The following is a 24,219-nucleotide window of genomic DNA, read 5'->3' as shown; positions in this document are numbered from 1 at the left end:
GGACTGTTGACCACACTCACTACTTAGAAATTGTGTGAAAATCCAAAATGATGGTGGTTGAGGATTTCTGAGTAATATCTGAGTGTCAATTAAAGCAAAATTAAGAGATGTAAGCTATAATACAGACAGGCAAGCAACCAACATAGCTAGAAAGCAATCAGATGGCTCAGCATCTGTTTGCAAGGTAAAGTCATGGATGGAGCCATCACAGAAAAGGTCTATGAACTTCATCAAAATATGAACTGAAATTACCTCTGTCAACACAAGGCTCCATTCAGTGACCTCTCAAGTATTCCCCATTGAGAAAAAAAAAAGAACTAAGATAAGCCATCTTTTAAAGAGAGAAGAGACAAAACACAATTCCTTTCAGCTGTTCTTCTGAGAATATAATGACATGTTCACTGTCATTTCATTAAGGCCACAGTCTGTTATTAAAGTGGAACAGAAATGATTGAGGAAGTTGTTTCATTCCCCACTTAGAATCCTTAATTGCTACATACTTATAAATGAATGATATACACTTAGTGTACAAAACATTAAGAACACCTTCCTAATACTGATTTGCACCACCTTTTCCCCTCAGAACAGCCTCAATTCGTCAAGGCATGGACACTACAAGGTGTCAAAAGGGTTTCACAAGGATGTTGGCCCACGTTGACTCCAACACTTCCCACAGTTGTGTAAAGTTGTCTGGATGTCCTTTGGGTGGTGGACCATTCTTGATACACACGGAAAACAGTTGAGCGCGAAAAAACCCAGTAGCGTTGTAGTTCTTGACACACTCAAACTGGTGCGCCTGGCACCTACTACCATACCGCGTTCAAAGGCACTTAAATATTTTGTCTTGCCAATTCACCCTCTGTATGGCACACAATCCATGTCTCAAGGCCTAAAAATCCTTCTTTAACCCATCTCCTCCCCTTCCTCTACACTGATTGAAGTGGATTTAACAAGTGACCTCAATAAGAGATCATAGCTTTCAACTTGATTCACCTGGTCAGTTTGTAATGGAAAGAACAGATGTTCCTAATGTTTTGTCCACACGGTGTATATACCCATTGATTATTGAAGAATATAACTCAAGAATGCCTCATGAGCTTAGTTCACCTGTTGTACCCGTTAGAACCCAAAATAAGTTTGTAAACAATGTAAAAAACACTGTATAGCCTCAAAACATGGTTAAAACTATTTGATATCATGGATGGTTGTATCCATAGCTGTCTATGAATTTGAGAGTGGTTACATTTCTCCAGCACCATCCCTTAGCGTTGTAGAGAGAAGTGGAGGGCACAATGCCTTGGTATTGTTTTAATGAAGGATTCTAGTTCTAAACTTGGGTTTTATTTTGGGGATTAGTTTTACCCATCCCACCCTGAAAAGACACCGTGAACATTTAGATTTTCTTCAAACAAAAGGACCAACATTGACACCACTTTATGTGGATCAACATAAGCCAACAAACAATGCGTGTCAAGAAAGATGGCCTACATTTCTTTAAAATATATTCTGTTATATAAATATAATTAGGTAAAAATAAAGATTTCTTGACACACTGCAGCCCAAACCATATTCATAAGTGCTGTCTGATGACAACTTCTGCTAGCTTTAGCTTTTCTCAAAATGGGTTCATCCACAGTATGAATTCCCTTTTATTCAAAAGAATCTGGACAGGTTAAGGCACTGTTCTTCAGTCCTGATCCTGGAGACCAGCAGGGGGTGCAGGCTTTCCTTCCAGCCCAGCACTAACACACATGATTAAACTAATCCACAAGCTCTACTGGGTTAGAACAAAAGCCTGCATATCCTGTGGATCAACAGGACCATGATAGAAGAACACTGAGTTAAGGCAATTTCACAGAACTCTGGGGCAGGTCCTCACAGCGAGTCTTTCACAGAAAGGAGTCATCTGAGGGTGGTGCGTAGGAGAAACCTAGGAAGGCATCGTCAGCCTCCATCACGATGGCGTTAACTATGGAATCTTCAGTATAGCACACAGAGTTCGTAACAGTCTCGCCTGTGAATTCTGGATCAAAGTTTGTGATGTCATGAGGAGAATTCTGCAAAATAGGGAGAAAAAAAAGTATTCAGTTCATTCATGCTTGTGGTCTGGTGTCTTACATATCTGTGTGTGTCTGTGTGATCAGAATCAGATATAATCCTGAGAACATTTACCACATTGGGAGTGAATGGAGGTGGAACCTTCCTCTGTTCCAGGTCATCCCAGTTGATCTCTGAGAAGAAGTAGTGAGCTTTGATCTCATTCTGAAAAAAATATAGAATATAATTTATGTTTAGGTTCTAGAACGACCAAGGCAAATGTGATTGACTTCATACTGATAAAAGTGGTGTAATGCAATCCATCTGCCCAGGAGAAATGAACACTGCAGCTATTGAGCAACTCTTTGTCATGACAATATTTCTCCACCAGGGGTAGTCAGATGCCATCAGCTATGGCAATACACTAGTCACAGTTATGAGACTGATGCTGACCACTCACAAAGTCATCTCTGGAGCCCAGTCTGTGTGTGCCGTCCTTCTCCAGTAGAGCCTGCAGGAGAGACCAGGCTGTGTTGGACGCTCCGGGACGCATCATCAGTGGCTTGTGGAGGATGTTGTCATACATCTCATGGGTGTCTCTGCTGTAGAATGGAGGCTGTGGAACAGAGGGGAGACAGCTGTATTAGTGTAAGGGCAGCGCGTGATCAGGCAGCATGTCAAGGGTGCACTGACAGTAAATATTGTTCCTGTTTTCATTGTCTACTACTGTAACTCACCAGGCCAAAGAGCATTTCATAGAGCACTGATCCCAGACACCACCAGTCCACTGTGTTGTCATACGGTTGTTTCCTCAGGACCTCTGGAGCTAGGTACTGGGGAGAGAACAGAGTTACACACATTAGCATTGACAGGCCTTTTCAGTCTCAATCCAGAACAGTGGTTTAGACTGGGGTTGCAAAGGAAGGGTATATTACTGGAAACTTTCTACATAAACTACAAGTAAATTACCAGAATTTAGTAACTTTCACATTTCTGTATTTTACAAGATGGCCTTTTTTTGTGTACTTCAGATTATAACTGGTGTCTGTCATTAGATAGATATATAAAATAATCAAATAAGAGGATTTTCAAATAAAAACAATGACAAAGCTATAAAACATTATCTTAAATATAAACCATCAACTTAGTGAATACCGGTGTTTAATAACATTTTGAACACTGTTCGCCACACAGACAGCCCATTATCCTCAGTCAGTACTAAATAATCTATCGTCATTGTGGAATTTTGGACAGAGTAGACCAGTTACAAATTTCCTCACTTTCTCAATAAGGCCGGTCAGGAACGAGTAAAACATAATCAAATCACAAGCATTCTCTACTTAAACTGAAAATGGCTGCCGTTCATGAGAGATGTGTCTAGATGAGTCAGCTGGTAAAGGATTTCAATCTATAGTAACTCGGGTAATAAATATTTTATTCTTTGTACTTTTTACCCCCCAATTGTCATGATATCCAATTGGTAGTTACAGTCTTGTCCCATTGCTGCTACTCGGGAGAGGCGAAGGTCAAGAGCCGAAACACGACCCTGCCAAGCCGCACAGCTTCTTGACACACTGCTTGCTTAACCCGGGGAAGCCAGCTGCACCAATGTGTTGGAGGAAACACCGTACAACTGGCCACCGAATTCAGCGCGCATGCACCTGGCCCGCCACAAGGAGTCACTAGAGCGCGATGTAACAAGGACATCCCAGACCAGCCAAACCCTCCCCTAACCCGGATGACGCTGAGCCAATTGTGCACCGCCTCATGGGTCTCCTGGTCGCAGCCGGCTGTGACACAGCCTGGGATCGAACCCGGGTCTGTAGTGACATCAGCATTACACCACTGCGCCACTCAGGAGGCCAGGTAATATATACTTGAATAACTTCCAAAAAATGTATTCATTTTATTGACTTTTTTTCACAACTGCCACCAGTTTTACACCAAAACATTTACAACTGACATGTTAAATAAGTACATAAAAAAGGATTTCACCAGAGAGTTTCTGAATGAAATATCCTTCATATTTATTTATACATGTATTTAACATGTCGGTTGTAAATGTTTTGGTGTAAAACTGGTGGCAGTTGTGAAAAAAAGTCAATAGTTTAAAGATTTGCAGAGTGAATAGAAAATAATGCATTAATTGATTAGATGTTTTTTTTAATTAATTAGGCTGTTTTCTGTGGAACCATATAGTTTATCTACAAGAAACTCATGGACACCGATATAGAAAATTAATACAGTGTGTGTGTATATATATATATATTTTTTTAAAGTTAATCAAGTATATATTATCCGAGTTACTATAGATTGCCATAGAGTCCGGTAACTTTGGTAAATTACTGGTAGCTTTGCAACCCTATTCTAGAGATTAAAAGGTTCTTATTACGCCGTACACTGCCCTGGAAAACATTACTCATGCCCATTCTATACATAGTACTGTATAGTGGGGGGGGAAAGTATTTGATCCCCTACTGATTTTGTACGTTTGCCCACTTACAAAGAAATGATCAGTCTATCATTTTAATGGTATGTTTATTTGAACAGTAAGAGACAGAATAACAACAAAAAATCTGAAAAACGCATGTTAAAAATGTTATCAATTGATTTGCATTTTAATGAGGGAAATAAGTATTTGACCCCTCTGCAAAACATGACTTAGTACTTGGTGGCAAAACCCTTGTTGGCAATCACAGAGGTCAGACGTTTCTTGTAGTTGGCCACCAAGTTTGCACACATCTCAGGAGGGATTTTGTCCCACTCCTCTTTGCAGATCTTCTCCAAGTCATTAAGGTTTCGAGGCTGACGTTTAGCAACTCGAACCTTCAGCTCCCTCCACAGATTTTCTATGGGATTAAGGTCTGGAGACTGGCTAGGCCACTCCAGGACCTTAATGTGCTTCTTCTTGAGCCACTCCTCTGTTGCCTTGGCCGTGTGTTTTGGGTCATTGTCATGCTGGAATACCCATCCACGACCCATTTTCAATGCCCTGGGTGAGAACCTCCTTCCCTCAGCCAAGATTTGACAGTACATGGCCCCGTCAAATGATGCAGTGAAGTTGTTCTGTCCCCTTAGCAGAAAAACACCCCCAAAGCATAATGTTTCCACCTCCATGTTTGACGGTGGAGATGGTGTTCTTGGGGTCATAGGCAGCATTCCTCCTCCTCCAAACACGGCAAGTTGAGTTGATGCCAAAGAGCTCCATTTTGGTCTCATCTGACCACAACACTTTCACCCAGTTGTCCTCTGAATCATTCAGATGTTCATTGGCAAACTTCAGACGGGCATGTATATGTATTCTTGAGCAGGGGGACCTTGCGGGCGCTGCAGGATTTCAGTCCTTCACGGCGTAGTGTGTTACCAATTGTTTTCTTGGTGACTATGGTCCCACCTGCCTTGAGATCATTGACAAGATCCTCCCGTGTAGTTCTGGGCTGATTCCTCACCGTTCTCATGCTCATTGCAACCCCACGAGGTGAGATCTTGCATGGAGCCCCAGGCCGAGGGATATTGACAGTTCTTTTGTGTTTCTTCCATTTGCGAATAATCGCACCAAATGTTGTCACCTTCTCACCAAGCTGCTTGGCGATGGTCTTGTAGCCCATTCCAGCCTTGTGTAGGTCTACAATCTTGTCCCTGACATCCTTGGAGAGCTCTTTGGTCTTGGCCATGGTGGAGAGTTTGGAATCTGATTGATTGATTGCTTCTGTGGACAGGTGTCTTTTATACAGGTAACAAACTGAGATTAGGAGCACACCCTTTAAGAGTGTGCTCCTAATCTCAGCTCATTACCTGTATAAAAAGACACCTGGGAGCCAGAAATCTTTCTGATTGAAAGGGGGTTAAATACTTATTTCCCTCATTAAAATGCAAATCAATTTATAACATTTTTGACATGCGTTTTTCTCAATATTTTTGTTGTTATTCTGTCTCTCACTGTTCAAATAAACCTACCATTAACATTATAGACTGATCATTTCTTTGTCAGTGGGCAAACGTACAAAATCAGCACGGGATCAAATAATTTTTTCCCCCACTGTATATGGCACTTAAAATGGAGACAGGCATGTCAAATTATTAACCACTTTCATGCCTCTCTCTTCATTATGTACCATTTCCTTTGTTAATAATTAGTAGTGACTTGACACTACATTGTGACATGTCATGTGAACCAAACGGCAGCAAAAAGGACACGGCATTAATCGACCGCACTAAACGCTTAATGTTACCTCGGGTGTCCCACAAAATGTGCTTGTCGTCTCGGCTTGGGAAATGCCTTCCTTGCACAACCCGAAGTCAGTCAAAACTATATGTCCCTTTAAAGAAGGGGAGACAGGGAACATTTTAGACACTGTTCACCACACAGATGGCCCATTATCCTCAGTCAGTACTAAATAATCTATTGTCATTGTGGAATTTTGGACAGAGTAGCCCACTTACAAATTTCCTCACTTTCTCAACAAGGCCGGTCAGGAACGAGTAAAATATAATCAAATCACAAGCATTCTCTACCTAAACTGCCGTTTGTGTCAGCTGGTGAAGGATTAGGTTTCACCACAGATGCTTGGATTGGTTTGTTTTTGGGTCATTCATAATTTGTTCCACTGACTTGTAGTAAACACTGCCAACACTTAGTAAGGGCTTTACTAAAGTACAACTTTTAACTGAGGTTAAATTGAATTGCAGAATTATTTGGGGTAATGTAAAAATACCAGGTAGACTACAGCCATGGGAGGATGCTTCCAGTTTCAAGACACATTTGTATGTGAACAGCTGTTTGTAAGTTTTGCTAGTGCAGGTTGTAATGAATACAGCCCTAAGCTACTCCACATAGAACAGACTACTTATGCACTGCAAACCGAGTTAGGATGTCACACTTACTTCAGAGTCGAGAAGGATATTTTCTGGCTTCAAATCCCTGTGAAAAAAATACATCTCATGAACATTCATTATCCAAAGTCACTGTTATTGGATAATAGAATTGTGCTTAATGGATTACAATGGCTATTATCTTACTACTTCTGGGAAAGTGGCCAATTGAACAGCAACAGAGGGTATCAAAACAATCAAATAATCAAAAGATGGGTTATTTAATCTTAGTGATTTGCATCCAGACATGATCCAGTTGATTACAATGTACATGATTACAGAACCAGCATTACACTAAACTAAAACCACAGGCAGAGTAGATGGCTTCAGGTTCTTGTTGAGGGAAAATTGCTCTCACATGTCAATTAATGTATGATTATACATGTGCAACCGTGACGTTTGACTTAATGAAAATTACTACTTTGGACGGCTTTAAATAGGAACACTTCAAAAATGTTCCCAAAGTTCCAGGGATTTCCCATAAGATGCCATTAGAAGTGGGACTTTTCCCAATAATTGTAAAGGGTGTGTTGCATGCACTGCTCATTCAGGATAGTTATTGTGGAAAACCGTGTTTTACAGCATAGGATGATTCTCTACTACAGACCTCCAGCAGCCAGCTGGTGTACCAGAGCAATGACACCCAGGTAGCCGGTCTACATTGGTGACTCATTTATCCAATACAGCCTTTGCAACACAAACTGGATTTGAACCTGGGTCTGTTAGCCTGTAGAGTCAAAGCCCACACACATTGTTACATACACACAAACAACCCACGTACCTGTAAACTATATTAAGAGAATGCAGATAGCCCAGTGCGCTTGCCATTTCTGCGATGTAGAACTTGGCTCTGGGTTCTGGAAAGGTCTGTTCTTTTTGAAGATGGAAGAAGAGCTGGAATCATAGAGGACAGTGAGACAGTTCCAAAGGACATGGTGAACCAATAGGAGCATGGCGTGATACAGTTCCCACCACTAATATTGACACCGGGCTGTGAAAAAAATGTCTTTGCTGTGGTTACAGCGTTAACCGAAATGTTTCTGGATCGAATCTCCGAGTTGACAAGGTAAAAATCTGTCAATCTGCCCCGAGCAAGGCAATTAACCCACTGTTCCCCGGTAAGCCGTCATTGTAAATAATAATTTGTTCTTAACTGACTTGCCTAGTTAAATAAAAGGTAAATAAAAAATAAATAATTATAAATTCAATTATCCTCTAGGTCTTTCATTCAAAATATTCACAAAAATCAAACCTTTAATTGAAGTAAAATTATTGAAAAAAATGCATATGAAATAAATATTTTTCTCCGAAACATTTGTGCCACAATTATTGGCACCCCTAGAAATGACCACCTACATAACCACAAGTTGTTTGGGAGGGTTGAAATGACCACCTACATAACCACCTACATAACCACAAGGTGTTTGGGAGGGTTGAAATGACCACCTACATAACCACAAGTTGTTTGGGAGGGTTGAAATGACCACCTACATAACCACAAGTTGTTTGGGAGGGTTGAAATGACCACAAGTTGTTTGGGAGGGTTGAAATGACCACCTACATAACCACAAGTTGTTTGGGAGGGTTGAAATGACCACCTACATAACCACAAGTTGTTTGGGAGGGTTGAAATGACCACCTACATAACCACAAGTTGTTTGGGAGGGTTGAAATGACCACAAGTTGTTTGGGAGGGTTGAAATGACCACAAGTTGTTTGGGAGGGTTGAAATGACCACAAGTTGTTTGGGAGGCTTGAAATGACCACCTACATAACCACAAGTTGTTTGGGAGGGTTGAAATAACCACCTACATAACCACAAGTTGTTTGGGAGGGTTGAAATGACCACAAGTTGTTTGGGAGGGTTGAAATGACCACAAGTTGTTTGGGAGGGTTGAAATGACCACCTACATAACCACAAGTTGTTTGGGAGGGTTGAAATGACCACCTACATAACCACAAGTTGTTTGGGAGGGTTGAAATGACCACAAGTTGTTTGGGAGGGTTGAAATGACCACCTACATAACCACAAGTTGTTTGGGAGGGTTGAAATGACCACAAGTTGTTTGGGAGGGTTGAAATTACCACCTACATAAGCACAAGTTGTTTGGGAGGGTTGCCATATAAAAGCCTTTGCTGTCATCAAACAACAAACTCAAGCGCCTACAGTTTGCCAAACGTTACTGGAACTTTCAATGGGACCGGGTTCTATGGTCAGATGAGACCAAAATAGAGCTTTTTGGAAACAAACAAGGCGTAGACAGAAAGATAGCCATGCAGAAAAGCACCTCATCCTCACTGTGAAGTATGGTGGTGGATCTTTGATGTTGTGTGGCTGTTTTTCTTCCAAAGGCCCTGGACAACTAGTTAGGATACATGGTATCATGGACTCCATCATGTACCAGCAGATATTCAATCAAAACCTGACTGCCTCTGCTAGGAAGCTTAAACTGGGCCATGATTGGATCTTCCAGCAGGACAATGATCCAAAGCACACCTCAAAATCAATACAAAAACTGTTCACAGACCGCAGAATCAAGGTTTTACCATAGCCATCCCAGTCCCCTGACCTAAACCCCACAGAAAACGTGGACCTGGGAATCGGAAGGATCTGGAGAGATTCTGGATGGAGGAATGGTCTCAGATCCCTTGCCATGTGTTCTCCAACCTCATTATGCATTATAGGAGAAGACTCAGAGCTGTTATCTTGGCAAAAGGAGGTTGCACAAAGTATTGAATGAACAGGTGCCAATAATTGTGGCACACATATTTGAGAAAAATATTTATGATAATACAATTTTTTTCTTTACATTTTTTAAACTTTAATTAAAAGGTTAGATTTTTTTAATGAAAGACCAAGAGGATAAACAATAAAGATATTTTTTTAACAGTACATTTTGCTAATATTTACCAAGGGTGGCAATATTAATGGAGGGCACTGTATTTCGACAATATTTAGCCCAGGTTGCTAACAATTGTAGCAAAGACATGACACACAGCCGTGGGTCAAAGTTCCTGCCCTGTCTGTAAATTCCACATCACTATTACAATTGTCTCAAGCAGCACGTTGAGGGGATTAACTGAGTGCCTGAATACAAGCATCAACATGACATGAAGCTACGATATTAGCCTCAGCTCCCTGGAAAAACACCAGCTACCTGCACTGCCAGTTGTCAGATTGAGTGATTTAGGAGGAGATATCTAGCATAGTGCCCCCAGCTATAGCACATACTGATGACAACGATAATCAGAGATGTTAACTAAGGCACATAGCCTTCAGATCTGGAATATCCATAGACCTCTGTAGCTTTTTGTAAAGATATCTGTAGTATTTCAATACAGTCAAAATATTTTTACAGACTGGCCATTATACCAATGTTAGAGAAACATTACAAACCTTCCATATGCTGTCTGAACCACTCTTGGTTTTGGCTCTTTTTGACAGTCCCAGAATGGTATGTATAGAAATGCTAATAAATATGTTTATAAGAGTTACATTGGCCAACGCTGCACTAGTGGCCAGGAGGAATTTATTCAGATGTGGAAATTCAGCATTCACCAACTGCACACTTCCTTTTATTGAAAAGGAGGCGTTGAGCTTCGAAATGTATAAGTTTATCAACTGTATAGGTGAACGAGTATAGCTTAAAACGAGTACAGCTTAAACCAGTGCTTGTCAAATGGTGGGTTGGGAGTGGATCGCAACAGATTCTGTTTGGATAGTGTATCAACTGTCTATAAACTTTCAATGTAAATTCTATTTAATCTGGGTCTGTGGAACCGGCCCCAACGCTTATAAAGGGTCCTTGCCCTCAGGTCAGGGCTCATATCCCAGGGATTTTTAGCAGGTTTCCTGTGTTTTGACCTCAGTGACTCAACAGTGTGTGTCTATTATCAGTGAAACTACTCACTTCTCCCCCGTTGACAAAATCCAAGACGAAGTACAACTTGTCAGTCGTCTGGAAGGAATAATGCAAGCCAACCAGGAAAGGGTGTTTCATGTTCTTCAGTAACACATTGCGCTCCACCATGATGTGTTTTTGCTGTTGGAAACAGGAAACATTTTATTATTGGGGTGAACTTACAAATAACGTACCCAACATCGAGAAACAGAATAAGAAACATTTCCAATTCAATAATACTCTGGAACAAATTACCTCTCTCCTGTTGAGGATGACCCTTTTCTGCAGGACCTTGATTGCGTAATACTTTCCGTCCAGTTTCCGTTTAGCAAGGAGAACCTTCACGCGGGCGAGAAGAGACAACATGGTGGACTCGCTGTTAAACCCCCCCCCAGTTACTACAGCAGGGACAATACGGTACCAACAATGAGGCAGTGAAAATCCTGAACTGTAAGACTATCACTTCTCAAATAGAAAGGGAATCTAATAATAGACAAAGTAGTAAAACTGTATTCGTTACCACACTGGAAAGACCAAACTAAATACCTGATTGTTCCAATATTCATTGTTTGTGTTGCTGTGAGTTTCTCTTTTGAGTGACCTACTTCAAGACCCAAGACCAGGGGTGTCAAACTCTTTCCACAGAGGGCCTAGTGTCTGCAGGTTTTTGGTTTTTCCTTTCAATTAAGACCTAGACAACTAGGTGAGGAGAGTTCCTTACTAATTATTGACCGTAATTCATCAAACAACTCCTGAAATCCTGTTTGGAGAATGCCAGAATCAGGAGGGAATAAGCAGGAATGCCAGAATCAGGAGGGAATAAGCAGGAATGCCAGAATCAGGAGGGAATAAGCAGGAATGCCAGAATCAGGAGGGAATAAGCAGGAATGCCAGAATCAGGAGGGAATAAGCAGGAATGCCAGAATCAGGAGGGAATAAGCAGGAATGCCAGAATCAGGAGGGAATAAGCAGGAATGCCAGAATCAGGAACGGAATAAGCAGGAATGCCAGAATCAGGAGGGAATAAGCAGGAATGCCAGAATCAGGAGGGAATAAGCAGGAATGCCAGAATCAGGAGGGAATAAGCAGGAATGCCAGAATCAGGAGGGAATAAGCAGGAATGTCAGAATCAGGAGGGAATAAGCAGGAATGCCAGAATCAGGAGGGAATAAGCAGGAATGCCAGAATCAGGAACGGAATAAGCAGGAATGCCAGAATCAGGAGGGAATAAGCAGGAATGCCAGAATCAGGAACGGAATAAGCAGGAATGCCAGAATCAGGAACGGAATAAGCAGGAATGCCAGAATCAGGAACGGAATAAGCAGGAATGCCAGAATCAGGAGGGAATAAGCAGGAATGCCAGAATCAGGAGGGAATAAGCAGGAATGCCAGAATCAGGAGGGAATAAGCAGGAATGCCAGAATCAGGAACGGAATAAGCAGGAATGCCAGAATCAGGAACGGAATAAGCAGGAATGCCAGAATCAGGAGGGAATAAGCAGGAATGTCAGAATCAGGAGGGAATAAGCAGGAATGTCAGAATCAGGAGGGAATAAACAGGAATGTCAGAATCAGGAGGGAATAAACAGGAATGTCATAATCAGGAACGGAATAAGCAGGAATGCCAGAATCAGGAACGGAATAAGCAGGAATGCCAGAATCAGGAGGGAATAAGCAGGAATGTCAGAATCAGGAGGGAATAAGCAGGAATGCCAGAATCAGGAGGGAATAAGCAGGAATGCCAGAATCAGGAGGGAATAAGCAGGAATGTCATAATCAGGAACGGAATAAGCAGGAATGCCAGAATCAGGAACGGAATAAGCAGGAATGCCAGAATCAGGAACGGAATAAGCAGGAATGCCAGAATCAGGAACGGAATAAGCAGGAATGCCAGAATCAGGAGGGAATAAGCAGGAATGCCAGAATCAGGAACGGAATAAGCAGGAATGCCAGAATCAGGAGGGAATAAGCAGGAATGCCAGAATCAGTAGGGAATAAGCAGGAATGCCAGAATCAGGAACGGAATAAGCAGGAATGCCAGAATCAGGAACGGAATAAGCAGGAATGCCAGAATCAGGAACGGAATAAGCAGGAATGCCAGAATCAGGAACGGAATAAGCAGGAATGCCAGAATCAGGAGGGAATAAGCAGGAATGCCAGAATCAGGAACGGAATAAGCAGGAATGCCAGAATCAGGAGGGAATAAGCAGGAATTCCAGAATCATCCAACCAGGATTTCTGGAAAACCAGGGTATTTATTTAAAGTTCCCGGAATTTTGCAACCCTGTGTAATGTACTGTATTATACATAATCACATACCTTTCCAAAGCTCCCCTTTCCAATGACTTTGAGAAAGTCAAAGTCTGTGGGCTTTGCACTGAAATGTTGAAAACAAAAAAGGTTGGCAAACAAAAGTATCTAGAAATATATTTTTAGAACCTGCAAAGGTTGAGGCCTGCAAAGGTTACTTGGAGGAAAAAGATATCCAGAAAGCACACACATTTTCACCGCTAAAACAGAAATATCTGCAGGCCTCAATTTAATGTGAGACTGTGTAACCTACTGTGGATTTCCAGATGGTCCCAGGTTAATATTTCTGGAGGTAGAGCCGTTCTGTAAACCAGAGATGGAACCGATTATGTTAAAAACACAGGTTTAACACAGGTTAAAAAGCGAGGCCATAGGATCTAAACCTTTATTCTGCCAGAAGTCTCAAGGGGTTTGAACCACACATACTGTACAGAATGACAATGCAATATATGAATCTGCTGCATTATTACGGTTGTATAATGGAATCAATGATCAGACATTGAAAAGACAATATCCAAAACATAGAATACTTCAAGTATTCATTCGTGCTGTATCAGAGCAGAGATGTTAGTCAACATTTCTTCATTTGAAAGACATGACCGCTCAATCTTTGAAAGAGTCATATCTCCTTCCCTCAGACATCATACTGTCCTGTCATCACCTACCTTGTCATCTTCGTCTTCTGATGGGTCTGAGAAGTTTTGAGATTTGTCCATCTGCAGGAATGCTCTGACATCAGGCCTGTCAGATCGTTGGCGAGAGAGAGGTCACATGTTAGGGGTCTGACAGACACACACAAAGCCACAGCTGTTAGAAAAGCGCTGCTTTTAGACTCCATGTTAAACATCACTGGGTTAGGAGATACTGCCATAAAACAGAGTTAGATTCTCCCTTCGTCACAGATCTAGGATCAGCTGATCATCCCCAGATCCTAACCATACCCATTAGGGGAGAAAACGCAGAACTGACCTTGGATACAGATTGATTTGTCAAACCATCCGAGTACAGTGCAATAGTCGGGTCATTTTTTAAATTAATTTACCGTAAAGTCAGTTGTAGAATACTTACTGGTTTCTGAGCTGAGGATGTGAGACCAGTCTCTGAATGAACTCATGTAAACCTGTTCTTCTTTGCTTGATAAACTCTAATAAAAGAAATGGAAAATGTTATAAATAGTATATTTAATATTGACCCTGTATTCACAAATGAAAGACAAGTTCTAGACACAAAATCACTTAGTTGTTCTGGTTTAGTTTCATATCATCCATAATCCAGTTTGTCATGTGTACATGATCTAATTTGTTAAACATTTAAAATCAAACAAATTACTGGGCTGAAGTACAGTGGAGAACAGAGGGACATGTATTGATTTCTGATCTACTAAAAACATTGAGTGCAGTTACAGGTAGTGTACTGTACTTTTACCAGACAATGACAGATTAATCAATGTCACCTGGGTCAAAGTTGTCCCCAAATATTCTCTTGGGTGGGATTTTCAAGTTCAAAGATGGAAACTGTTTCCTCAACTGCACAAAACGAAAAGACAGACAAATCAGATTATATCAAAGATAAGGATAGGTAGGTCATGGGGACCACATTTGCTCTCCATCTCTACCCCAATCATGAGAGTTGAATCACCTGATTTTCTAAATGTCAACTATACACAAATCCACAGTAATAGAGTCTAAATACAGTGAGTAATATAACGTGTGAAATGTCATTAACACGTCTTACAACATCAACTCCACAGGTTTCACCTCCTTGAGTCAAAAAAAAGAGCTAACCCCTTAAAAAAAAAAGCTACGACCTTCAAAGTTCAAACATCTGATAAGGTAAGGGATTCTGTTTTGATAAAAACCGAGCTTGGCCCAGTTTAGTCAGCTGATCTCTGATGAAAAGGTTTAGTAAGAAAGGAAGCCTGCAGTCTTATTACAACATGTATTTATTACACAGTAACACTTCCACTTACGTGTATATGTAGCAGAAAAGCTGTAAAAAATAAATATATTTGTCCTCCGAAGAGGAAATAAAAAAAAGTAAATCCACTTACTGTGTTGTAGAGCTTGTCAAACTCTGCATATCGCCTGAAGACAAACCACTCATGTCTTCCTACATTGACCATCACTTTGTAAACCTGGACAAATGTGGGGGGGGAAACACATTTTAGTATAAATCTAGACAAAAGACACGATGCCCTACTTTCTATAGATACTGTAATAATGCAGTCTGCAATAACACTATAAAGGCATCCCCATACTAGGTTTGTCTTGCTCCTAGCAGAACTCGGCTAGGCGAAGCAAAAGTTTGTATCTCGCATACGCCCTTAAAAAGACCTTCGGTTGAAAAACGAGAAAAAAAGCAGCAATATTACTGTTTGTCCCTCTTGAAACACCGTAGCAACAACATAGCCAGTGTACAGTTCCTCAAAATAGTCAGAATTAATCTAAGATGTCTTTAAATCATTTTGACGTTTTTGCAGAAGAGGTCTTAGTCGCACAATTTTACATCTAACTAAGATGTTTGGTGCAGTATTTCTCAAGTTAAAATGTGTATAATCGACTCACGTTGAATGACAACAAACTTCATTAAAGAATCCCGTCCATAGTTTCCTCTCCTACTATGAGTAGTACTGTGGACCGACGAAGGGGCGTAGATGTCGGCTACCGAACTTCAACTTGCCTCAACACCACCACAAACAAAAATAGCACAGCATTTTGTCAGAATATATGCAAACTGTTTAGACTGGGAAGCATTCGACAAGCTTAATACTCAGAGTCGATATTCACGTCATAAGAAGGAATACCCCTCAACCACGCCCACAAACATTCTTCCCCAGTGTAAAAGAGCCAACTTCGTCGTAGATTTTTTGTTATACAGAAATAACAAAACAAATGCAGAAAAATTGCTGTGTTGGTTCAACGTACATGTAACCAGGTCAGAAATCCCGACCTAAGGTTCACAAAGCTCCCACGTAGGGAAATGAAGCCTGCGAGAAGAGCCCTGTGGCTTCAGGAAATTCGGTGTGGGAGAGTGGCAAATTGTGGGGACCCAGTGTCCAAGTAGGCTACACATAGCTATGTTTTCCACAAACATTTCACTTGTTTAGTATAGTCCATTTCTAACTCCACTCACTATTGTAGCTGTATAGTCTGTTTGTGTTGATCAAATCAAATTGTATTTGTCACATGCGCCGAATACAACAGACAGTGAAATGCTTACTTACAAGCCCTTAACCAACAATGCAGTTCAGAAAATACCTTAAAATGGTTAGTTTATGTGCGGGGCACCGGTGTCGAGGTAATTATGTACATGCAGGTAGAGTTAAAGTGGCTATGCATAGATGATAACAGAGAGTAGCAGCAGCGGGGGTGGTGGGGGGGGGGGGGGGGTGCGCAAATAGTCTGGGTAGCCATTTGATTAGATGTTCATGAGTCTTATGGCTTGGGGGTAGAAGCTGTTTAGAAGCCTCTTGGACCTAGACTTGGCGCTCCGGTACCGCTTGCCGTGCAGTAGCAGAGAGGACAGTCTATGACTAAGGTGGCTGGAGTCTGCCAATTTTTAGGGCCTTCCTCTGACACTGCCTGGTATAGAGGTCCTGGATGGCAGGAGGCTTGGCCCCGGTGATGTACTGGGCCGTACGCACTACCCTCTGCAGTGCCTTGCGGTCGAAGACCGAGCAGTTGCCATACCTGTCAGGATGCTCTCGATAGTGCAGCTGTAGAACCTTTTGAGGATCTGAGGACCCATGCCAAATCTTTTCAGTCTCCTGAGGGGGAATAGGTTTTGTTGTGCCCTCATCACAACTGTCTTGGTGTGCTTGGACCATGTTAGTTTGTTGGTGATGTGAACGCTAAGGAACTTGAAACTCTCAACCTGCTCCACTACAGCCCCGTTGACGAGAATGGGGGCGTGCTCGGTCCTCTTTTTCCTGTAGTCCAATCATCTCCTTTGTCTTGATCACGTTGAGGGAGAGGTTGTTATCCTGTCACCACACGGTCAGGTCTCTTGACCTCCTCCCTATAGGCTGTCTCATCGTTGTCGGTGATGAGGCCTACCACTGTTGTGTCACCAGCAAACTTGATGGTGTTGGAGTTGTGCCTGGCCGTGCATTCATGAGTGAACCGGGAGTACAGGAGGGGACTGAGCACGCACCCGAGGGGCCCCTGTGTTGAGGATCACCATGGCGGATGTGTTAATACCTACCCTCACCACCTGGGGGCGGCACGTCAGGAAGTCCAGGATCCAGTTGCAGAGGGAGGTGTTTAGTCCCAGGGTCCTTAGCTTAGTGATGAGCTTTGAGGGCACTATGGTGTTGAACGCTGAGCTGTAGTCAATGAATTGCATTCTCACATAGGTGTTCCTTTTGTCCAGGTGGGAAAGGGCAGTGTGGAGTGCAATAGATATTGCATCATCTGTGGATCTGTTGGTGCGGTATCCAAATTGGAGTGGGTCTAGGGTTTCTGGGATAATGGTGTTGATGTGATCCATGACCAGCCTTTCAAAGCATTTCATGGCTACAGACGTGAGTGCTACGGGTCGGTAGTCATTTAGGCAGGCTACCTTAGTGTTCATGGGCACAGGGACTATGGTGGTCTGCTTGAAACATGTTGGTATTACAGACTCAGACAGGGAGAGGTTGAAAATGTCAGTGAAGACACTTGCCAGTTGGTCAGCACATGCTCGGTGTACACATCCTGGTAATCCGTCTGGCCCAGCGGCCTTGTGAATGGTGACCTGTTTAAAGGTCTTACTCACATCGGCTGCGGAGAGCGCGATAACACAGTCGTCTGGAACAGCTGATGCTCTCATGCATGTTTCAGTGTTACTTGCCTCGAAGCGAGAATTGAAGTTACTTAGCTCGTTTGGTAGGCTCGTGTCACTGGGCAGCTGGCGGCTGTGCTTCCCTTTGTAGTCTGTAATAGTTTACAAGCCCTGCCACATCCAACAAGCTTTGGAGCCGGTGTAGTACGATTCAATCTTAGTCCTGTGTTGATGCTTTTCCTGCTTGATGGTTCGTCGGAGGGCATAGTGGAATTTCTTATAAGTTTCCGGGTTAGAGTCCCGCTCCTTGAAAGCGGCAGCTCTACCCTTTAGCTCAGTGCAAATGTTGCCTGTAATCCATGGCTTCTGGTTGGGTTTGTATGTACAGTCACTGTGGGGGGGGGGGACGTCCTCGATGCACTTATTGATAAAGCCAGTGACTGATGTGGTGTACTCCTCAATGCCATCGGAGAAATCCCAGAACATGTTCCAGTCTGTGCTCGCAAAACAGTCCTGTAGTTTAGCATCTGCTTCATCTGAGGGGCTTGACCTCTGACCTAAGTTGTGATCTGGCTAGCTTAATGTTCTGGTTGGTAGCGTGCTAGCACTCACATGACTGCTAGCGCCATCATGAAAAGGGGCATTTGGTAGGTCCCTCTTACATTTCTCTAAGTAATGAGAAAGCTCGGGAGGAGGCAATGTTGAAAAGTAATCTTTAGACATTTTGTACTTTTCTTAAATTAAGTTTTGTAATTGACTAAAACAAGGAGACAAAAAAAAAAGTTTGAAAAGTTCAAGTTCTTGCTGTGAAACCAAGGTAACCAGGGGTTATTTTCGCCCCAAGCCCGCAACGTTTTATCTAATTCCGACTGAGAGTGTACTAAACTCATGACTTACAGTGTAGCGCTTCTTCTTGTCCCTCTGCTCATTGTAGCAGGGGATGCTGACATTGGGGCAGCTGGACTGCTCCTCCATCCTGAGCTGGAGCGGTCAGAGTTCAGAGGTTTAAGGGTCAACAGGTCACAGCTTAGGTCAGAGGTCAAGCCTCTCAGCACTCCTACACAGCGTCCGGTCCTGGACCGAGCTCACATTGACGACTGGACCATCCCGGTTCACTGCTGTGTACAAGAGATGAGAGTGATTAGATTATAGATAGAAATGTACTCTAGAGAAAGGATACTGGGGTCAGTGAGCAGCAACATCAACAGCAGGCTCATATCATCCTGGGCAGACAGACATTAGGCTACCCTGCCGAGCCTCCCCCAGCTACACTCCCCTTTAGTCTCTCACTTGTTACTTGGCCTATACGGCCACTCTGACCTGTTCAATTCTTTCTACTTGGCCTATACGGCCACTCTGACCTGTTCAATTCTTTCTACTTGGCCTATACGGCCACTCTGACCTGTTAAATTCTTTCTACTTGGCCTATACGGCCACTCTGACCTGTTCAATTCTTTCTACTTGGCCTATACGGCCACTCTGACCTGTTCAATTCTTTCTACTTGGCCTATATGGCCACTCTGACCCGTTTAATTCTTTCCCTCACTATTATCCACCACCTCATCTCACCTCTACATTTTCACTACTATCCACCTCTCCTTCTCTTCACCACATGCATACAATCCCTTCCTACCCCACCCTCTCTCTCCCAATAGGCAGAACCAGAACTGCATGACCTTCTCCCCTCTTATTCCCTCTCGCCCCACCACCCCCCTCCCTCCCTCCCACCCTATAGATAAACTTCAAAGAGTCAGTGGAAGGTTGAGGCACACAGGCTAGTAAAAGACCTTTAGGAAGCTGCACAGTGGGACCACCAAGACAGGAAGAGGGCCATTATAGAGACCACTCTCTACAGAGGTCAAAGTAGCCTATATGGAAGTCATCTTGAAGACCTTATTGAGAAAGCAGAATTTCATCAGGTCTCAATCATAGCTTAAATGATGCCTTGAAATGATATGGAGAAATTACAAATGCAACCTCAATGAAATGTATTTTCTTCATGTTCAGATTTGTTAACGTTTACATGCTGATTATGTCATGTCTGTTATCTTAGAAACAAAGCTCTTTGTTTGGTGGCGCGACACTGTGACCGAGCCTTTGTTTCCGAGTGAGGTCAGCTAGCATGTTAAGTCATTTCTTTCAGACCCTGGCATTGTGTGCTCGGTGTAGGCTATACCATGCTGATAGAGTTAGTTTAACTGTGCTGTACTGAATGTCCAGAGTCGAGAGATCTAATTCAACTCACGTAGTTGACATCAAGGGAGAAAGCCTGTTAAAATGCACAAGTGCAGGGATCGTCAGTTCCAAACTCAATTCAAATTCACATCTATGCAAGCCTGGCAAAATGACTGTGGGTCACCAGGCAAAATCTGCCTTTTAACATTCCAGAAATACTTTTGGTCAAAAGAAAAATAAACTACCCGCAGTCTAATCTATAGCACACTCCTTCATTTGGAATGCAGAATATAACTTCTTGATGAATCCACAACCTCAAACCCATATTACAGTGATACACATGAACAATCACATAGGGGGAAATCAGACTTTAGCCTAAATGTGTGTTCAGGGGATTTAGGTCACTAAATAAATACATCAAAAAGAAAATGAATCCTCACATTCTACAACAAAAACACATTCACTGATGATTGTCAGATGTTGTCGGCTTAGTTACAACACTGGGCTTGAATTAACTTGTGCTGACAAGCTCAATGTTACAATCAGAAATAGCCCTCCTCTTCCTGGTTTGTTCAGACACACATCCTTGCCTTCTGGACATCCTCCAAGGATGTTGAACAATCTGAACGGCATCATTTGTAGGAGTCTCAGCAGCACACCGTGTCTTGTCAGCGGTTAGACCTAGAGGTCAGGAAACTCTTGATAAACAGAAGTGAAAGAGCACCAGGCGTGACATGAACCCAGTCAGTAAGCTGTGTAGACATTGGGGGACATAGCCTACCTAAACAAGGGTGTCCTCTTCTCTGCTGGTATGAAAGGATGGCCATGGAAATAGGCACAATAGGAGCTTTATCAATAGTATTTTTTACAGACAGACCAACATGTTGTTTAATTGGTGAGAGATCTAGGCTATTTGTTATGCAACAGTATGGATTATTTCTAAAGGGCCGACTACTGTTAGCCTGTGGGCTATAAATTAGCACCGAGACACTAATCTACAATAGACAAACATCCTCCCAGGGAGGAATTGATAATGAAAGGTTTCGCTCTAAAAAAAGGGAGGTGTGAGACTAGCCTAGCGTGTGCCTAACTAGTCTGATTAATCAGGCTGTAATACACAATTCATTGGTTTTTACAGCCTGAGACAAATGCCTGCAAAATCCTGTAAATGTTCCCTACAAGCCAGAATGTTGAATACAATTACATTTAAACTGGTTTTGTATTTCCTGTTTGCCTGGTCTATCTGAAAATAACCAACCATAACAGTAAGCTACAACATTACATTGAATGGGGGGGCTCAAGTAGGAAACACACCCTAAAATGACTGCTGTGTGGTAGATCCGCCAGTCTCAATACACCAATGTCACTTCTAGATTTTCAGAGATATTCATCATTCAACTTTTTGGCCTATTTGCAGATTTCAAATGCTCCAGTGTTCAAATAGTTTTATTCATCAAGTTCTGGTCTGTTACTTCTCAGTGGTGCCGTTTACAGCCATAATTCCCAATCCTGAGAAGTAGAGCTTTATGAGACATAATGTGAGTTTGTCTCTGTGTATTATGGTAGTCGGTTCATCTACCGGCTGTGACCAGCCAGCCAGTGTTGTGTTTGTTTAAAGGTGGAGGACTGAGACGTCTGGACTGGACTGCTGGTTAGGCAAAACTCGGATTAATCAGGCTGTAATACACAAGTCATCGGTACAGCCTGAAACGAATGCCTGCAAAATCGTGTAAACGTTCCTTACAGGCCAGAATGTTGAATACAATGACATTTAAACTGACTAGTTGTTATATTTTAGCCTACATACAGAGTCCCATCATAGCAAGAGTGAAGTCTCAATCTCAACAGAGAACACTGCACTGACGTGAAATTACAAGTGGAAAAGTAACGTTACAGCAAGATGTTTTCACATTGAAGACATCTGGCTGTTCCATGAACAGACAGACAGGAAAGAATAAGGGTATAATTATTAGTCCAAACAGTTGCAGAGTTTTGGTCGGTCCCCCCGTTTCGTTCCGTTTACTTTCGTTTAAAAAACTTTTTGCAACAGAATCGGCGTAATTTTTTATTGAACCTTTAAATGAAGTAGGAAAGTCATAAGATCACGTGTGTGTAATGAATACACCCAGGACTTTAAAAAAGTGTGTTTGTTAGTTAAAGAGAGAGCGCTGGGCTCGGTTTCTCAAAAGCATCTCAAGAATTTAGCCTTACGATGCTTTTGGGAAACCGGGTCCTGTAAATTTCTGTTACTTTCAGTTACCGAACAGACATTTCTAACTGAATAAAAAGTTACGTAATGACACCATTTAACAGTTTTAGGGCTGTAGATGGCACAACGATATTGAGGCAATGATATGCGGTGAGTTGCAAAGACATCTTGTACGACAACGTTTCAGAAAAGTATAGGTGTAAACATACCTCCAACTAACTCCAATGACGTGTCGCGCTGAAGGAAAATGAATGTTAGTAAAAAACGAGGACAAAATCCGGTGAGTTTGACTCAACTATGGGAAACGTACTCTAAGGTAAAGCGTGTACTTTCTACCATCCACTCCGAGATTCAGTGGAGGGGTAGCTCGAAACAGGATACATCTAGACGTTTGTGCTGCAAGTTCAAATGAAATGAGTCACGGGATGAAAACATTTAGGTGGAAACATTAGCAAACAGTACCCTCCCCTAGCGGTGGAACGGGGGCAAGGCCACAACCTAAACCACCTTGTTACACTGGATGTATATAGAGCGTCATCTTTAATGGCTATTAAAGGTCTGTCTGCCTGTTTGGTCATTTCTTGTAACTTTTGTTCTATTCTACTCAATTGTATTGTATTATAAATATATTATATTATGGTCTAGTCTTATGTTATTTATATTCTGTAATTCTATTCTTTGATAGTTAGAGCACATGGATGTCCAAGTCCTATCTAGCAGGTGTCCCTTCCATTCTTGAAATTGTCTCTACATGCTTGGCAGTACTTATATCATAACTGTGAAGGTTGACCTCTCCCTGACAGGAGGCTTGGTGACAGGAAGAGAGCAGTCCTGCAAGCTGCAGAGGTACCTTGAGGTCAGCATTAAAGTGCTCCGGGAAAGTGGACGTCTGCCAAGGAACTATACTTGGCCCTGCCTCCCTCTTCAGGAAATATTGACTCACCTGTCAGATATTTCCTCTACCGGTACCAGTGGATAAAACTAACCTTCTTATCGTCGCTTTATGAATGAATGTTCATGATGAAACATACCACACTTCTTTCCATGTAACTACAGTCATACTGACTGGTTCTTCCCATGGCCATAATAGTGGCCTTTCTATTTAAGCCTATGGGTGGATATCTATTGAGATAAAGCTCACCCAAAGTAGGCATGTGTATTGTAATAAATTAGCTAGTTAAACACATGGCTTAAGAAATTGGTATATCCACTTTAAAACAGGATCCAACATACAGTGACTTTGGAAAGTTTTCAGACCCCTTCACTTTTTCCACATTGTTATTTTACAGCCGTATTCTAAAATGGGTTAAAAAAAAATCCACTCATCAATCTACACACAATACCCCATGCAAATGTATTAAAAGAATGAAACACTGAAATATCACATTCACATAAGTATTCAGACCCTTTACTCAGTACTTTGTTGAAGCACCTTTGGCAGCTATTACAGCCTCGAGTCTTTTTGGGTATGATGCTACAAGCTTGGCACATCTGTATTTGTAAAGTTTCTCCCATTCTTCTCTGCAGATCCTCTCAAGCTCTGTCAGGTTGGATGGGGAGCGTCACTGCACAGCTATTTTCAGGTCTCTTCAGAGATGTTTGAGTCGGGTTCAAGTCCAGGCTCTGACTGGGCCACTCATGGACATTCAGAAACTTGTACCAAAGCCACTCCTGCGTTGTCTTGGCTGAGTGCTTATGTAACCGATGTGAAATGGCTAGTTAGTTAGCGGTGGTGCGCGCTAATAGCGTTTCAATCGGTGACGTCACCCGCTCTGAGACTTGAAGTAGGGTTGCCCCTTGCGTTGCAAGGGCCGCGGCTTTTGTGGCGCGATGGGTAACGATGCTTCGTGGGGTGTCAGTTGTTGATGTGTGCAAGGGTCCCTGGTTCGAGCCCAGGTTGGGGCGAAGAGAGGGACGGAACCTACACTGTTACACTTAGGGTCGTTATCCTGTT

At 42.4% G+C, this 24,219-nt stretch overlaps 1 protein-coding gene across 3 annotated transcripts; it reads right to left on the bottom strand.

The window, feature by feature from the left end:
• Positions 1–1,293: 1,293 nt before the first annotated feature.
• Positions 1,294–22,734, bottom strand: LOC106579527 (serine/threonine-protein kinase Sgk3). 3 transcript variants are annotated; one of them, XM_014159520.2, is made up of 17 exons: positions 22,475–22,734; positions 18,779–18,999; positions 15,171–15,254; positions 14,574–14,646; positions 14,189–14,264; positions 13,786–13,861; positions 13,374–13,423; positions 13,130–13,187; positions 11,067–11,150; positions 10,821–10,952; positions 7,691–7,803; positions 6,922–6,958; positions 6,270–6,356; positions 2,775–2,870; positions 2,498–2,653; positions 2,173–2,262; positions 1,294–2,057 (listed from the first exon to the last, which is right to left on the bottom strand). In XM_014159520.2, exons 2-17 carry the CDS (start codon positions 18,854–18,856, stop codon positions 1,890–1,892), a joined length of 1,458 nt encoding a protein of 485 aa, XP_014014995.1. In that variant the 5' UTR covers positions 18,857–18,999; positions 22,475–22,734; the 3' UTR covers positions 1,294–1,889. The 3 variants fall into 3 exon arrangements, with proteins under 3 accessions (XP_014014995.1, XP_045558643.1, XP_014014997.1); XM_045702687.1 differs by lacking the exon at positions 6,270–6,356; XM_014159522.2 differs by lacking the exons at positions 18,779–18,999; positions 22,475–22,734 and adding an exon at positions 15,685–16,490.
• Between the last annotated feature and the right edge of the window lie 1,485 nt (positions 22,735–24,219).

Source organism: Salmo salar, chromosome ssa19 (genome assembly GCF_905237065.1).
Source record: "Salmo salar chromosome ssa19, Ssal_v3.1, whole genome shotgun sequence".
Lineage (NCBI taxonomy): Eukaryota > Metazoa > Chordata > Actinopteri > Salmoniformes > Salmonidae > Salmo > Salmo salar.
The sequence above is the reverse complement of the archived record's forward strand: the minus strand, read 5'-3'. Positions and strand labels throughout refer to the sequence as shown.

Bases quoted from the DNA above. Each gene is read 5' to 3' on its own strand.
- LOC106579527 (XM_014159520.2), bottom strand. From the start codon at position 18,856: ATGGAGGAGCAGTCCAGCTGCCCCAATGTCAGCATCCCCTGCTACAAT. The intron at 13,424-13,785 runs GTAGGTGATGAC...TCTGGTTTACAG, and splicing joins CAGAAGACGAAGATGACAAG to AACGGCTCTACCTCCAGAAA. The intron at 13,188-13,373 runs GTAGGTTACACA...TCAACATTTCAG, and splicing joins GGACCATCTGGAAATCCACA to TGCAAAGCCCACAGACTTTG.